Source organism: Artemia franciscana, chromosome 3, assembly GCF_032884065.1.
Source record: "Artemia franciscana chromosome 3, ASM3288406v1, whole genome shotgun sequence".
NCBI lineage: Eukaryota > Metazoa > Arthropoda > Branchiopoda > Anostraca > Artemiidae > Artemia > Artemia franciscana.
Genome location: NC_088865.1, coordinates 33159934 through 33178229, shown reverse-complemented (window position 1 = coordinate 33178229; position 18296 = coordinate 33159934). Strand labels below are relative to the sequence as shown.

The following is an 18296-nucleotide window of genomic DNA, read 5'->3' as shown; positions in this document are numbered from 1 at the left end:
TCAATGTTAAAAAAAGAACATAACAGCCTTAATATCCCCAACATTTTAATAGAAAGGTTGGCATGTTCCACATTCTTTAAATTAAAAACGTGCACCCTCTTTGAATCTACGTGATTTGAGGCATACAGAGATCCCGTAACCCCTCCAACACCCTCCGTCTCTTCTCACCAGTTTTTTTAGGAGAAAAGAATTGCGCTTGCTTGAAGTGGAGCTAGGCCAAAATCTTCTTTTTGTATGAAAGAAGGGACAAAGTGGGCTTGTGATCTCTCCAATACTACCCCAAACCATCCACATTTCAGCAGAAAGGCAGATTTTTTTTTATTTTTTTTTCACAGATCAGCTTGAAGTTAAATGCAGCAAGTACCTTGGAGCAATGTGCATGGCAACGATGGTTTTCAGAGAGGTGCTCCCTTCTGTGACCTTGGCACGAAAGTGCTCAGGCCCACTTGATGCTTATGGGGCAAGTAATTTTGGCCAAGGGGACAGAGGGTATGGATTTCCAGAGACGTATTTTTCGAGACAGGATTCAAAGTTTAACTGTTCGAGATTTCCCCTTGTGTCAAAGGGAATGACTTGTAAGCCAATAATCATAAGAATGTTCATCATCGATGGGTGATGGGTTTATACTTGAGGTAATGGGTTCTTACCTAATCAATTCGGATACATTTTTAGGAAAATTTGTTGCCACGCAAGTGGTTACGCAATCAAGTTAAAAGCCAAAGGAATTAAGTAGTTTCGCAATATTAATAAAATTGTATATGAGGCAATCAATTTGTGATGCACATCGAATCGAATAGTTATTATCGTCAAATACATTGGAGAGAAATATTCGGTGTCACACTTAGGAGTAAAGCAGCCCAGCCTTAGCTTGTGCGTGCTGCATTTTTAGAAATCACTTCATATGTTGGATATGTCTTGCAGCAAAGTAAAACAGGAAATTGGAGCAGAATAGAATCAGGAAATGGAGAATAAAGGGGGCCTTGTGCAGAAGCAGCATTGTTCGGGACCGTTTTTAAGGATTGCATCATTTTTAGACAAAAATTCTCGAATCCTACTGTATCATTTTAAATTTATGTTAGAAAATCTGGGCAGAGCTTTGACAAAGGGCGTAAACCCTTGGAAGATGGCATAATTTTTTACACCAGGTTAAGAAAAGCTTCATAAAATTCTCCATAAAATTTAATTCTTTTAAGAAAAGTTTTGAATACGTAAGCAGAGTCTGTTACTACTTGAGAACTGATTCTGCAAAGTTGATTCTAAGTCAACTTTTACATTTACCACATCTGCGACAGTCAAAGAATAAGGGTAATAAATAAAAACTGTACAGGAAAAGAGATCAGAGGAAAATAGTTGAAACGCTGGATAAATTTGAATTCGACAAAAACAAAGTACAGCATGCTAGAATAGAACAATACAGGCAAATTTGTCCTATGCTACGCTTTTTTGGCTGGTGTGGTAGTCAAACCTATGTACATGAGCGGATTAGGGGAGTCTCCCAAATAATCAAAATTATGCAATGACGAACGAAACACAATAAATTTTAACAAAACGGGTTAATAACGAAACGGGGTCAAATCTACCTTCTTTAAGTGAGCAATAATTGTTTATTTATGTATCCATATATTTATGTATTTATTTTTTCTCTAAAACGGCTCCATTTTTTTCTGAAAATTAGCACAACAAAATTTTCTGGCCTGAAAAAAACTATCTAGATAGGTCATGAGCTTGGATGATTCGCTTAGAGCTCTAATGGAAGAAAAGCACTTTTTTTATATGAGTGACGTTATATTTACTGGCACAAATTAAATACTTTTTTCCTAGGGAGGCTCGTATCTTTTTTGGAATCTATGATGCATGTGAAATTAAACAAAATGACAAATTACTCCTAGTAGCTAAAGCAAAAGTTATGGAACAAGGGACAGCGAGAAGCACATTGAATTGTAAACAAAATCGTTTCACAAGGAAATCTGCGAGTAGAACACAAATCAAAATTACAATGGAATGAAGGAACGTGTTAGTTTAGTGTATGTGAAGGATAAACGGGAAGGACGAATTGAATTCTCGCTAAAACTTCTTAATTTGATTTAAATTGTTGATTTGCCACCCTGGAATGAACCAAAGTGCTGTCTTAGCGTCTAAAAAGATACACAGGAAGGATTGAATTCACGTTAAAATTCTTAGTTTAATTGAAATTTGTGGTTTGCCACCCTGGAATGAAGGAACGCGTTATTTTAGCGTCTGCGAAGATACACTGGAAGGAGGAGATAAATTCACGCCAGAATTACTAAATCGATTTGAAGTTGCATATTTGCCAGCCTGTGACTTGAAACTAAAGAGAAACACGATAAATATTCTTATGTTAAAAGAACAAATTATAATAATTTTTCCCAGTGGGGGTCGTATCGTTCTTGGTATCTATGACACAAGATGACATATGGCTCCGGACAGCTAAAGAAAAAGGCACGAAATAAGCGAAAGCGAGAATCACATTGCATTGCAAACAAAAATGTTGGACTACCAAAACTGCGGTTAGAAGAAGAATCAAAATTCCAATGACATTAAGGAACGTGTATTTTAGCGTCTATGGCGTTATTTTTGCGTTCAATTCCACCTTCCTATGAACAGGAAGGTGGGATTGAATTCCGGCCAGAATTTCTTAATTCAAGTGAAATTGCTGATTTGCCACCCTGTGACTTAAAAGCTAAAGAATAACAAGATAATTATGCTAATGTGTTGCTTAGATATTTTTGAAATTACAATGGAATGAAGGAATGCGCCATTTCAGTGGGTATGAAGGATAAACCGGAAGGAAGAATTGAACTTACGCCAGAATTTCTTAATTCAATTGAATTTGCTGATTTGCCACCCAATGCCCTGAAACTAAAATATAAAACGATAATTATCCTAATGCTTAATTAGATACTTCAAAGAGTAATTTATATATGCAATGGGAAAAGCCTGGTTGCTTCTGAATTATATAGCAACGTAGTTAAAGCCAAAGTATAATTACTGGGTAAAGGCTGGAAAAGAATTTTTTTGTATCTATGACGTCACCCAAAATATGTGCAAGATAATGGATGAATCCGAACAGCTAAAGCAAAAAGCATGGAAAAAAGTCTGAAGTAATGATGAACGAAAATGAAGCACAACGATATATGTGGTTAGAAGACATGCAGTGACAAGTATCCCAACGAAACACAAATGAAAATGTTTAACAACGAAGTCTGGGGTTTTAAGATAAACAAAAGTGATGACCACATCGAATCGTAAACGAAATCTCTGGTTAGAAGAGAAGCGGCAATGAGAATCACAACGAATCCCAGGAGAATACAAATCCTATAAAATGTATCTGTGAAGGGTTACCAGGAAGGAAGAACTAAATTCAAGCCAAAATTTCTTAATTCAATTGAAGTTGCTGATTTGAGACGTCTTTACTTAAAACTAAGAAATAACGCAATAATTATGCTTATGCGTAATTTCAGAAACACATATATATACATAAGCCTGCCGCATGCCGACTGCCAAAGCCAAAGCGATAATCGGGCTCTTGGTGCTATTAACTGAACGGCCCACATTCCGAGTTTTTAACACATGCCAGTAACAAGAAAAGTGACTAAAGGTTAGATTTAACCTCCTACTCTAGGTTTTTTTTTTTTTTTTAGGCATATAGATAAGCTCTTTAGATTCGAATTAATGCAGCTAATGCTTGTTAACGGGACCAAAACAAAAACACATCGAAACCCAGTTGACTAAAAAAAGTAAATTAGTATAAATGAAATAAATGAATAAGCTAATAGTCGATGAAATTTAATGGAATAACGGCATATCAGAAACTGAATGAAATTAATCACTAAATATTAATCCAGAACGAACCTGCAATTGCTTATCTCTATCTGAATGCCCCAAAATATCAAAATTTGCATCAGCTAAGATCAATCTATAGAAAGATGGCGAATAGGGGACCAAACGGTAGCAGAGGTGTTACACTTCCCTCCGCTTAGTGTACATCTTGGACCGCCGTATGTGCCGTAGAGTTCCCCCACGTTTCGCACAACTCTAATTTTAACGAAATTTACCAGTATTGTTGAATTGAGAAGGTATGTGTTGACAAAATCGACATAAACATTGGTGAAATAAGTCCATCTCGTTTGGAGCGTGCTGCATGGTGTACATGATTTATGAGAGTGGACAACCCCTTCACTATAGTTGCAAATAACTTATTTGTTGCTCTCGTATGAGCATCTTCGTTAAGTAATTTTCCCTTGGAAATTTCATAATAAAAAAGGGATTGGAACTCGTATTCCGGTGGCGCAATAATGCATCACCTTCTGAACAGGTTCCAATCGTACGATTTTAGTTCATTAAGAAATAGAGTGTCAAATCAAGCACCTTTATCACAGTCATATCTCCCGTGAAAAATCATCAGAGGAACAAAATTTGCAGGTTAAGGTTTATGATCCACATGACAAATGCTATTCTGTGATAAGCCTACTTCTGCAACTTGCACCGAGGGTAAGAGTCGTCTAGAGAATATACCATGCAACTGCTTTGCCATTACTTTGTGTGTCATTGATTTTCCAGTTATTTACAAAAGTGTCACTGCAAGTAGTCACGTTTTTTTTTTTCTCATCAGACAATGAGCTATTGTTTTTTGTTTTGTTGTTTTTTCAGTCACCGGAGATTATAGCTGTTATCTCAATTAGTTTTGATTGTAAAATGTTATTTCGAAAACTAGCCTCAAAGCCCCTACAAATGTCGTCAGATCAAATCAAAATCTATACCATTGGAACCCTTACCCAGTCCCCTGGCTTAAACAGCAAGTACCCTTTTTAAGAATCAAAAGTTATTCGAGGGCAAGCAGCCCTCCTCCTTACCCCATAATTTAACAAATGCTCCAAATGCTTTCAATCAAAATTTTAAGACAGCCGTTTTGTTCAGGATAGTTAAACGGCCCAGTAACTATATCTGTAGGGATATTGGGTATGTCATCCCCCACAGTTGTGCAATTTGCCCATAATACTTTAAAACTAAATCATAATGCACTGAGTGTATGCTGGCTGCCAATAAGACATCCCAGCAATATCACAAGAACGACTGAGGGTATTAAGCTGAAACTTTCAGGGCTACTACTATCACTACTTCTGCTCTTATAATTTAACTGAATCAAAAAAGAATAAGTGTATCCTAGATGTCACGAAGCATAGATCGGTATTTCGGAATGGCATTAAGTTTTATTTATTCAGGTCAACTAGAGGAGGTATAAAACTAAATTAAAATATACTATTTGTGTCAAGATTTTCAAATGGGTGTTTGTTGCTAAAAATTGTTGAAAAAAGCTTCTCCAACATATAAATAGCAAGCGAAACTATGGATTGGATTAGCCGAAAAGATATAAAATATTATTTTCTTTTTTCATGAAAAAGACCATGTCAATAAGAAACAAACAGAAATTAATTTAAAAAACTTTTTCCACAAAATAAGTTTTTCAAGAAAAAGTAAATAATTCCATTAAACCAAAACGAGCAGAAATCAAATAATCTACAAAACGTAAAGCTACCACAAGCCACCATCAATACATTAATGAAACCCAAGACGAACAGAAATCACAATAAATAATCGAGTCAAACTCAAAACAAGCAGAAATTAACTTAAGTAGGGCTGACAACCCTCACGTCTCCTCAAGACTAGAACATAACTTGCACTTTACTGAAATTTTTTTTAGATCTTTATCAGCATATGTATATTAAACTGACAATGTACATTCATTTGTTGTTGTTTTTTTTTCTGTAAAGTGAAAATTATGTTCTGGTCTTGAGAAGTTGCAGAAACGATAACTGTTATTCGATTTAAGTTTTAATTTCGCTATTTCCTTCTGTTGTAATTATTTTTTAGATGTTAAACCTAGGACCAACAGTTAATCTTCCTTTTGAATTTTGTTGTTGTTTGTGTTATGGACTAGTCAAATGGGACTGGATGGTTAGTATAAGAGTCTTTTAATCTCTGCATTTCTAGATGTTATTATGGATTTTTGTATCCTTATTTTTCCTCATTAAGAAAGCCAGATTGGATTTTATAATCCGTATGCCAAAAATAGATTAATTCCTATTAAATGAGATTGGATGAGCTTCAGAAACGTTTGTAACTTTTTTTGATCGGGTAACAGCTTTTGATACTGCTAGCCAAGTTATTTCACTTGTTTCTCAATTTATTTCGCAATCAAACATGTCATCGCTGAATGTTTTGAAGTTTGTACAGATCTATTACAAATTTGCATATATGAACGACATTCTAGAGCTCCCTTGAATTTAAATTTGAAGAGTAATTTTTTTTTTTAATAGGCTAGTTTTAATATTTTTGAGGATGTACTAAAATACACTGTTTAGATAAGAAATTTTGCTTTTTTTTTCTTATTTTCAGGTTTATATTTCGTCAAGGTAATTACATTATAAGCGAAGGCCTACTGCTAATACAACTACACAATCATCATAGCATAAAACCGCTTAAGACCATAAAACTAGCAAGTGTCCCTACCCCATCCAACCTTGTTTGAAGCCTCTCCTTTTACCACCTTCTATAACTTCTTCAAAAATATCAGGACATTTTTTTTTTTCACTCAACCTTGTCACAACCAGTTAGATCTTATCGCAATTAATGTTTTCAAATATGTATGAAATTTCCAGGAAAATTTGTATTTTACTTTTGTGCTGCAATGCTCTAGCTTTTTACTTTTGATATCTAAATTGTGCGACACATGGAAATAATGTGTACAAACCTATTTCATTATTGCAGCAGGATTTGTTCGGCTTGGAGCAAACATTAGCCCCCCCCCTCCTTAAAATGGACTAAACGCTGTAGTTTCGGATCCCTTGAAAATTTTAAAGCGGTATGTCCCTAGAAGATTTTCCCTTCAAGAAAGATGGCGCCATGGTTTTTGAAAAGCAGACTCAATAGCGCTGTTTCTGCTTTAAACTGACGTTCTCTCTATTTCTTGACAACTAATCAATGTTGTTACTTGCAGAAATTCACCAGGTATAGGCCTAAACGCTAGTGCTTTGTTACTTTGGTCCGAAACAAAACGTTTCGTTTGTTTCCAATTTGTTAGATGATAAGAACAACTTTATTCCTGAAGCAAATTTGTGTTAAGGGCAAATGCCCATCCAAAATCAGCAATATGTGTCTAGAACGTGTCTCTAAGTCCTCTTCCTTGTTTTTATTATGTTGTAAAGTTTTTGCTTAGCCTACAAGTCACTCTCCATGATTGAAATGAAAACAAGTGTTTCTTAGCCACAAGTGCATTTCAGAAACCAATAATGGTACACCAGCCAGCATTAGACTAGACTTGTTTGTTTTACATACTTATATGGACAAAACATTGTGTATCACCCATTAAGAGAAAGCCTTAAAGGACTAAACTGCAAACTCGTCATTACTCATTATGGCCTTCACTCTAGCGTGGATCTTCACCCCAAAACATAAAACTTATCTGAAGACTATTTGAAAACTTGAGAATGGTGATTAATTGAAAAATTAAGCGCCTGTTGTGTGGGAGTGGTTTGATCACTGCTTGGCAATAGGGGGGGGGGGGGCTAGATCCCAGCTGTTGCAGGGCTGGGGCGCTAACACTATCCAAAACTATAAAAAATAGAAGTTTGGAAACAATATGTTAACAAAAAGAATATCCATTATATGCTGACAAAAAATTTGTATTTTGATACCAAAGTTTAATAAGTCTGCAGGTACCTCTTAAAATAAGTAAATAGTATAAGTAATTAGTATAAATAATTTTGCAAAATTTCAAAAAAAGAGCAGAAACACCCTGAAAATGATCTGATCTTGGTGAAAATTGCACTATCAAGTTTTGGGTGCCTAGGAACCCCCTATTGCAAATTTCAAGCCCCTATCGATGAAAATTTGTGGATGTTTTCATGACGAGAGCGTATTAATTTGTTAGTTTTTATCAGCCTACCATAGGGTAGAACCACTGGTGTAGAATTTTGGGTTTCGTTCAAATAAAATTTAATTTTTAATGCCCCTTACAAGAACAGACAGCGATCGGACTGCAACTAGCCCCCCTTCCATGTCGTTCTTTTTCCCTCCTCTACCAAGCTGATAGCGTTTTCGTATGTATTCCTAGCTAACTTTGTTTCAAAGTTTCTAACTTTGCTTCCTAAGACATCTCCTGTTATTTCGAAAAATATTATTTAAAATTATTCCGACCATCTTCTACTTTTTCAAAGTCCAAACTCTTCGCCTTCCTATTCAACTGTTGTTTAAAAGTTCCTCTCAAGTTCTCATTCTGGAGTTTATCAACCTCATAATCATCCGGTAGGTAGTTACCCTAACTAACTTTTAGTTTAGATCAACTCTAAAAACTGCTAGATGATGATCTTTCTTTTTAACGTCAATAACAACACTACAGTTTAGCCAAGTGACCTCTTACCTGTTATTTCCTGTTAACGAGTTTGCAGTGGTCGGGGACCAAGTAACACTTGCCTTGTTTATACTAAACCAGGATTTAGCTCGTTTTTGCACTGAATTAGGACTTGTTGTTGCGTCGTCGTTATCCCATTATTATTTTTTTTTTTTATTATGCAACTCAATATTGAGCTGCAGTGTTCTAGTTCAAAAGTACATTTTCCAGCCACAGGCCACCTTTCTCATTTCATCGTTAAGATTTAAGAAAGTAGGAAATGATGAGCTTCATTATTTTTTACCGATGAGAGAAGCACTACGTTTATATAGTAAATTTGATGTTATTTCTCTGCCTCATTCCCAGACATAGAAAATTAACTGATATATTCAGCAGAAATCAAACAGTTCGTGGTAACGAACTGTAGTAAGGAGCGACCCGGCTCAATAGTAACCAAAACTCTAAAAAATTGAATTTTGATGTCAATAGTTACATCAAAAGAATCGCATTTTAATGCTGATTTTAAATATATAAGTTTCATCAATTTTAGTCTTACCCATCAAAAGTTACGAGCCTGAGAAAATTTGCCCCATTTAGGAAAATAGGGGGAAACACCCCCTAAAAGTCGTAGGATCTTAACGAAAATGACACCATCAGATTCAGCGTATCAGAGAACCCTACTGTAGAAGTTTCAAGCTCCTATCTACAAAAATGTGGAATTTTGTATTTTTTGCCAGAAGACAAATCACGGGTGCGTGTTTATTTGTTTGTTTGTTTTTTTTTGTTTTTTTTTTCTTTTCCCCAGGGGTCATCGTATCGACCAAGTGGTCCTAGAATGTCGCAAGAGGGATCATTCTAACGGAAATGAAAAGTTCTAGTGCCCTTTTTAAGTGACCAAAAAAATTGGAGGGCATCTAGGCCCCCTCCCACGCTCATTTTTTTCCCAAAGTCAACGGATCAAAATTTTGAGATTGCCATTTTGTTCAGCATAGTTGAAAACCATAATAACTATGTCTTTGGGGATGACTTACTCCCCAACAATCCCTGGGGGAGGGGCTGCAAGTTACAAACTTTGACCAGTGTTTACATATAGTAATGGTTATTGGGAAGTGTACAGACGTTTTCAGGGGGATTTTATTTTGTTTGGGGGTGGCGCTGAGGAGAGGGGGCTATGTTGGAGGATCTTTCCTTGGAGGAATCTGTCATGGGGGAAGAAAAATTCAATGAAAAGGGCGCAGGATTCTCTAGCATTACTATAAGGAAACAATGAAAAATAAACATGAAAACGTTTTTTCAAATGAAAGGAAGAAGCAGCATTGAAACTTAAAACGAACAGAGATTATTACGCATATGAGGGGTTCTAAAAATACTTTAGCATAAAGAGCGAGGTATTTAGGAGGAGATAAATACCTCGCTCTTTATGCTAAAGTATTTTTAGTAATTTCAACTATTTATTCTACGGCCTTTCTGATTCAGGGGTCATTCTTAAAGAATTGGGACAAAACTTACGATTTAGTGTAAAGAACGAGGTATTAACGAGGGTACAAACCCCCTCATATACATAATAATAATTAAAGAATATAAAAGTTTGTTACGTAAGTTAATTCTAAAGTTACGTATATTTTTTGCTAATAAAAAAATTCGTTAAAATTAAAATTAATAGTTGCCTTTTTATGTAACGGAAAAATTGCATGGCAACTAGGCCTCCTTCCCCATCCCATATTTCTCAAAATCGTATGATCAAAACTAAGAGAAAGCCATTTAGCCAAAAAAGGAATTAATATGCAAATTTCATTTGAATAGTTTACGTGTGGAGAGTCAAAATCAAACATGCATTAATTCAAAAACGTTCAGAAATTACATAAAAAAAACTAGTTTTTTTTAACTGAAAGTAAGGAGCGACATTAAAACTTAAAACGAACAGAAATTACTCCGTATATGAAATAGATTGTTCCCTCCGCAATCCCTCGCTCTTTACGCTAAAGTTTGACTCTTTGCCACAATTCTGCTTTTTAAAACAATTAAAAGCTTTAGCGTAAAAAGCGAGGGATTGCGGAGGGGAAAATCTATTTCATATAGCCTACGGAGTAATTTCTGTTCGTTTTAAGTTTTAATGTCGCTCCTTACTTTCAGTTAAAAAAAACTAGTTTTTTTTTATGTAATCATGTACAGGGATGGATAGTAATAACAGATGGAAGCACTTTCGAACCATTGGGAATCTGCTTCCTTACTGAATCCCTAAATTTTTCCATAGATAACTTCCAAGACCACACTGTTTTTCTATGACGAAAGTATAACAGTTCAAAATAGGGATGAAACCTTTTAATCGACATTGAACAACGATTCGACAGGGGACATCGACAGTCACTTTCGATTAAAAGGTTTCATCCCTATTTTGAATTGTTATAAATTTTTCCGTTTATTGCTATAAGATTTATTTTGATTTTGGTGCCAGGGAATTCTTGCACATCTGAAGCGCGTTTAGATTCAAGTTTAGCTTAAATTTAAAAATGGTGCCCTCCCGCTTGCCTGAGCTTTTTTCCCCATTAAAAAATAACAACATGGGTCGAAGAAAAATAAAAGCTTGGTGAAACAACTTCAAATTGTCTCTTTGGCACAAAATATAAAACTCTACTTCAATGCACACATTGTAGACCCTGGCTCATGGACAAACGAAAACCATCTGTGTTGATACCAGATTAGAATGTTACACAACTTTTTTAACGAAATATAATATTCAACAAGTCACCCTTGTTTCAATAGTTTTTGTAAAAGCTACACATGTTAAATATTTACCAATTTCTGAGAAAAAAAAAATTTGGTGGAATGAAAAAGATAGAAAAAAAACAAAGTGTTGCTTAGGCAATATAATTAAAAAGGATTAATTTTACCTCGTATAATATTGCAGTCACTGAAAAGTGTATTTTTATTCCATTTTTTTGTCAAGTTCTCTCCTGTAAGAGTATTTGCCGAAAGAACTATGAGAGTATTCTGAAGAAAAAAAGACTCAGTCGTCACAAGCTGTTTTCTGTGCCTAAGTTTATTTACCATTGTATTTAAAGTTTTTGAAGAAAATCTATCTGATTTTTTCTTTTATTTCCCAAGAGAAGGTATAATACAACCCCAAGTGTCTGACCATTTCAAGGGGATTATTCCAGAAAGCTGTAAAAATAGCCCCCCCCCCCCTTATGTCTAGCATGACTGTATGTATAGATGGTTTTCAATTATAGGAAGCCAAAATAAAAGCCAATTTGAAATTGAAATTAGAGATGGCCCGTTTTCTACAGCAAACTTTGGATGACATGGCATTGAAGGGCAAAGGTCGTGAGTCTGAGCGCGCAAGGGAGTTTGTGGAATTCTTTAACAGAGTGAGTATGTCACAAGTTTAAGTCAGTTTTTAAGTTTTTATGTCTTTTGTATTCCTTTAAAGAGGCCAAGAAAGCATATTTCAGTTTATATTTGGTCTTGTTGCTGCTAGCGATTCCGAAGATTGTTTCATTGTTTGTGTTGCGCTATTACATTGGAAAATATTATTCAGGATTAAATCAGCTGCTGCTCGCAAAACTAAAGGCGTTTTGTGCCACTCATCTTATTAGAAAAATCATATTTGGCCTTAAAAGTTGTATTTGGTCTTGAACCCAAACAATGCAGAGGTATTTTTAGGGGAGAGAGGGGGCACTTGCCCCGTCCACAAAAATCTTAAATGATGTAACGGTTATAAACATTTTGCAGTTTTTGAAATTTTATTTTTATCAGAAGAAAGTAGAGGGTGCAGTTAATAAATGAGAAATTGATTAATTAATTAATAAATTGAAAATAATTTTGTTAATGAATGAAAATATTGTTAAATTATTTCCTGAAAGGTTTTTTGGGAGACAAGGAGGGGAGTTGCTAGTCAAGATTTCGCCTCAGGCGCAAGAGAGGTCAGAACCGATACTGAAACAATGTCAAATGTATCCATCAAAAGAGTTGTTGGTACTCAACCAAACTTAGTCAGATGTAGCCGTATATATCATAGTTTGTTTTTTCAGACGTCTGGGACTGATTCAAATTATGTGGGGGAGGAAGAGAGAGGGGTTCTTAAATTTGTATCATGAAGATATCCCCAAGAAGAGGGATGCCAAATACCAACAAAACTTGGTTGGGTGTAAGAGATGTACTCTAAGTTTACCTTTTAACGTCTGGGCGTGATTCAACATTTACGCGGAGAGGGGGGGGGGTGTATTGGTTTCTAAATCTGATTGTCTGATGAGTCATAATAATAATAATAATAGTAATAATAATAATAATTTATTTTGTCCTCTTTCAATGCATTACAAAAAACGCACTTGAGGAGTACAAACAAGGAAAAAGAAAAAACACAAATAGTTTACGATTGTATAGTAGAGTGACCAACATGTCTAATGAAGAAAGACCAACTAGTAGAAACTTAAATCAACACTAAGACACAGGACCTATCAGTCTACCCAACTGTATACAATAGATGGTTAAACGGAAAGGATTTTCTTACAGCGGTCTTCGAAGCGGTCTTCTTGACACATATATCGAAAACATGATATTTTTGACTAATGTACGTGATCCGAAACCACTAGACCTTGATTGCTTTGTACCTGAGTTGACACATGCTCTTAAGATCGCCTCTTCAGTATCTGTACCATTGACAAAAATTAAAATAGGGACATACAAAACATGATTGGAAAGATGATAAATTGCAAGATATCAAGCACCATAATAAGTTTTGGTTTCGTATTTGGGCCGACCGTGATCGTTCTCGGTCGGGCGGTATTTTGTCAATTGTTAAGTCAACTAAACGTGGGTTCCGACAAGCTTTCCGCTATTAGAAAAATGGACAATTTTAAACGGCAACACTTGAGATAAAAAATAATCCCCAGCAGCTGTGTAGGAGAGTTTCAAAGCTGACATCATTTCCTCCTTGTAATCTGATCCTATCAATGTTCCTTCGCGGGAAAGACAATCTTCTTCGTTTTCCTCCGATCCTTCTCCGGTTGAAGCTATCTATAAACATGCTTTCCTCCGCCATATGTCAAAACTTGACCACCGGAGGAACTTAGTGATTGTCACACCTTCAGCTGTCCAGACCAAAATTCGTCTAATGAAACCTGGTAAAGCCCCAGGATACGATGGGATACAAACTGAGCACCTCCTATATGCTACCCCACTTCTCATACAGTATTTGTCACTTCTATTTCAGGCTTGTATTTCTCAGCAATATATTCCAACTGCTCTTTCGCAAGGTCTTGTTACCTGAGTCTTAAAGAAGGGTAAAAACCCAAAGGTTTGTCAATCGAACAGACCAATTTCTATTTGCTCCACAATTGGTAAGCTTTTTGAAAAGCTGATCCATCATTGAGGGAAGTTGAGTTGAATACTCTGATTGAAGACTGCAAATTCGATAAAATCCAGCAAGTTTCTGTGTACAAAGTGTACAGGGAGATACGGAAACTACGAAATAACTGTGTTTCCTATCCTGGGGACTTGCTAGTAAAACTTTTCCGTGAATACGCTATATTTCTTGCGAAACCTCAAACTTCAGTCATTAATCAGTGCTTCTGATCAGTCGTTCCCCCAGCCTTAGAAACAAGCCTATGTACGTGTCGTCCCAAAAGTGAAGCATCCCAAAAGCTGTGATCAGTTAAGACCCATGTCAACCACACCGAACCTTGCTTGAGTCACTGAGTCCTTTATTTACCATGAACTTATGTCGCAAGTCGCTGTTTCACTTGACCCGGACCAATATGGTCGTTTAAAAGGGTGTAGTACCGCAGTGTATTTAGCTAGGCCTTATCGCCTGATCATACAATTAATCGAATCTGGAGACACTTTCGATGGTTTGCTACTTGTTGATTACAAGAAAGCATTTGATTTGATTAAACACCACGTGGCTGCTACGAATCTCAAAAGAATGGGCGCACGTCAACATATCTTACTGCTTGTCATTGATTTCCTAGGTTCCCGATACCAGCGAGTCTATGCCCTCTTTCCTGGTGATCTCGACTCTGACTGGGAAGAGATTACATGTGGAGCTCCTCAAGGCACCAAATTGGCCGCTCTACTTTTCCTTTCGGTAATTAATTACGTTATGGGCAACATGGATGACCGATTCAAATACTTAGATGATCTATATGCGCTTCTTAAGTTCATAGTAGATACAGCCCAAGCTATACCCCGGTTCAGCCTTGACCTTTTAACAGGATTCAAAGGAGAATGTAGTACAAATAGATTGCAGATCAACGAAAGCAAAACCAAAATCGTAGGATTTAATCCGCTGAAACGAGATCTTGTTTGCCCAACTCCCTGGTTTCCGCTTGTATCGTCAGCTACAGTCCTGGGGGTCAATTTCAACGCCGATTGCTCAGTTAGTCCTCATGTTCAAGGGCTAGTCCAGAAAGGCAACTGTCCACTACGTTCTTTGATTTCAATGCGTCGCTTGGGTTTGATTTCAATGTACCGCCTGGCTTTCCCAGTAAATCAGCTGAAAACGGCATATGTAACATACATACGTCCCATATTAAAATATGCATGTCCCGTTTGAGGGCCTCAAATTCTTAATATTGAATATCTAAGTGATGGTGTGGAAGAAGTCCAAAAAAGAGCAGTTAAAATCATCCTTGGAGAAAAATTTGTAGATTATAAGTCTGCTCTTGAGTCTTTAAAGATTGAAACTCTTAGAGACTGCAGGTTCCAGTTGATAATTCGTTTCTGGCAATTTTTCCTTGCTAGCCCTAAGCACCGATATTTTCTACCCCCCTGCTGCAAACTCAGTAGTTAATACCAGAAAGAAGAACAAATTAGTGTCAGTGCATTACAGAACTAATCGATTTGACAATTCATTCGTGCCGTTTTTTACCAGTGCCTATAACAAAATGCATTAGGACTAGGTTCGTAAATGACAGCGACATTTAGTTTGTGATTTTTATCTATGACTATGAAAGCTGTCTTTAATAAGTGATTTCTGATTTTCTGTTTTTTAACAATATCTGAGCGGAAGAAAGTCAAATCTATATTCTTTCGTTTTTGCAAATAGCTTGTGCAACTGCGCGTTTGTACTCGCAAACAGTACGTTTTGAGTAGATATGACGTTTTTGATATTTCTTTAAAAATGGACCAGCTTGTGGATAGGTTCCGTAAGCGTCGAGAAAAAATATTGTCGACTTTCCACTTAATCGTATAGCTTAATTGTGTTGCTTAAGTAGCTGAGATGCTGTTTGTTTTTTGTGAGTTTTTTTCTTGTTTATTCTTTTCATTTTATTTTTCTGTATTTTTGTACTCCTCTAAGTGCATCACATGCATGTAAAGACGGTTGAAATAAATTGTTATTATTATTAGAAGGATGCCAATAAAATACTTGGCATACTGGTAAAATTGGACCCTTATTTATTTTTATCAGTTATAGAGAACAGACTCCAAAACAGAAGCATAAAAAACACATGCGGTGTAAACATGGAGCTGTAAAACTTTCCTAACGTATATTTTTCAAGTTGCCCTTTAATTTTTTCAGCATACCATATGTTTTACGGAGTTTTTTTTTTAGTTCATTAATAACAAGGGCACATGTTGCTCTTATCGACGAATCAAAAGGGGTGCCCAAATACCTTATAGAGTCGGACCTAGGAACATAAATCGAAGATAATTTAAGGGACTCTAATTGCACTTTTTCACACGGGTTTACAATCATGATCTCAGTTCCGACTGTTCAATAGCAAGGCCTATCTTTGAGTCTCAACAGCTCTTTGTATTGAGTACAGGTTTTCAGCGAGAAGAAGTATGTAATCTGCATACGGCAGGTGACTAATATAAGCTTTAGATATGTCAACTGCGCATACGTACAAGCTCTCTCTCTCGTCATCTTATGTCATTTCATTTAGACAAAAACTTACAGAATGCGCATTTTGTACTCCTAATCCTTGTATGAAACCATATTTTTGGTCCCCAAAATGACACTAATCTCGCAGAAAAGGGCACATTATTTTTTCAAGTAACTTGCTAAGAATAGGGCATATGATTATAGGTCTACATGAATTGCGTAGCGTTGGGTCATTATTCTTTTTAAGCACACACGTGACTAGTCCTTCACATAGTGACTTAGGGACATACTGTTGTGACAAAATTACCTGGAATAACAAAGCTAGGTGTTCTACTGTAAATGCTCTACTTACAAACCATCCGCCCCAGGAGTTTTCCCTATTTTCAGAAGACAAACATGATTAAATAACATAGAGGGTGTAACAGTGATGTAATTTTTATGAGGATTCAGCTTCGACAATTGTTTCTGCATTATGGGATGAAAATCTGTGTCAATTGGTGGTGGGTCACAAGTAAATATTGGCGAAAAATGAGAATAACATTCAATAGTGGTACTATTATTTGTCATAGTTGAAGGGGAACGTGCAAGTTTATTAACCTCCTTCCACAAAAGCTGTGGATTATTCTATAATGACTGTGAGAGATTTTCAAATTGACATTTTTTTCCTTTTTTCACAATTTTTTGAAAATTATCCTTTGTCCATTTAACTAAGCAGAAAACTACATCTGAACGAGCTGTTTTCTTGTTTTCTTGTCATTGGAACTCGGGGGTATGACTAAGGAAACGAATTATCACTGGGAGCTGAACGCCTCTTAATCTCGGGGCAGCGGAAACAGCTGCTGACGTTATTACCGAAACAGTTTGCACATTTCACAATAGTTGCCGTACATCGCGGGTGGCGAAATTGTGGTCTGGTGAAATTTATTCTACCGAATATACTCACATCCAAAGAGTACTGGTAACTTACAAAGAGTGGGAATTGGCGCTAGTGTCGACAAAACCCTCAACGCCATCCAGTGTTTGGTGATATTTGTTGTTTTTAGTGTTTTAATAAAAATAATTAATTATATTTATGTGGTTGGTAAAATTAGTGTAGTAATAAGTGTTTTGGAACAAAAGAAACAGATACAGGTTAGAAAAAAAAAAGACAAAAACAAATTTAAAAACAGAAACGAAAAAAAAAACAGATAAAAAAAATGAAGAACAGAAACAGGTTCGTGAAAAAGAGGAAACCTGTTTCTGCTTTCTGTTTTTGTTTTTTTTTTTGAAAAACAGAAACAGGTTAGATTAAAACAGAAATAAAAGTAAAAACAGAAACAGTGCGAATGCTTAGTTGTAGTGAATGCTAACAGTTGTTGCAGTTGCAACACTTCACGGGGCCTTGGCACCAAAGGTCCAGTTATCTCTCCACCTTGGTATTAAACCGATCCTAAAAGCTTCTCAACATTTTAGAAAATTGAAATAGTTACCAATTGCAGACCTAGTGGAAGATTGGGAGGGGGGGAGATTGCCACTGCAAAAATGAGGGTTTAGGCTAGTTTGTATTCCTTTAAACGAATTTTATATCTAAGGGCATGTTTGTTAGCAGCTCATTATCCAAATTCTTTTTTCAGTTAGAATATTAATGCACCGATTTAATAATAAAAGATACCTTTTTACTTATGTCAATAAATATATTTATTATGATTAATTAGTAAATTACAAATGACTTGGCTGTTTAGAAAATTGATTTAGTTACCGATTGAAGACTTGGCGGAGGAGGCTAGAAAGGGGGCAGATTCCACTGCAGAAATTAGAGTCGGGGACAGTTCTTATTCTTTACACGGATTTTATATCTAAAGCCATATTTGTTAACGCATCTATTATCCAATTCCCTTATATATTTAAAACGTTAGTAAAACGTGTTTCAAAAATGAAAGATATCTGTTTTACTTATATCAATAAATGCATTTATTATGATTAATTAATACATTACCAATGACTTTGCTGTTTTCTCATTGTCCAGTGTTTTTCTACGTGACTATTTTTACTTGGCATTATTGCAAAAACTGGTCGAGCTTC

At 35.9% G+C, this 18296-nt stretch overlaps 1 protein-coding gene across 4 annotated transcripts in view; it reads left to right on the top strand.

The window, feature by feature from the left end:
• Positions 1-18296, top strand: part of LOC136025187 (LETM1 domain-containing protein LETM2, mitochondrial-like) — an 81970-nt gene that overhangs the window by 25856 nt on the left and 37818 nt on the right. For all 4 annotated transcript variants that reach the window (XR_010617035.1, XM_065700980.1, XM_065700981.1 and 1 more), the window contains exon 4: positions 11641-11778. Coding sequence is in view for 3 of the 4 variants with exons in the window: in XM_065700980.1 (XP_065557052.1) it covers positions 11641-11778 (138 nt within the window). In the remaining variant the exon portion in view is untranslated. The remainder of the gene's footprint in view (positions 1-11640; positions 11779-18296) is intronic.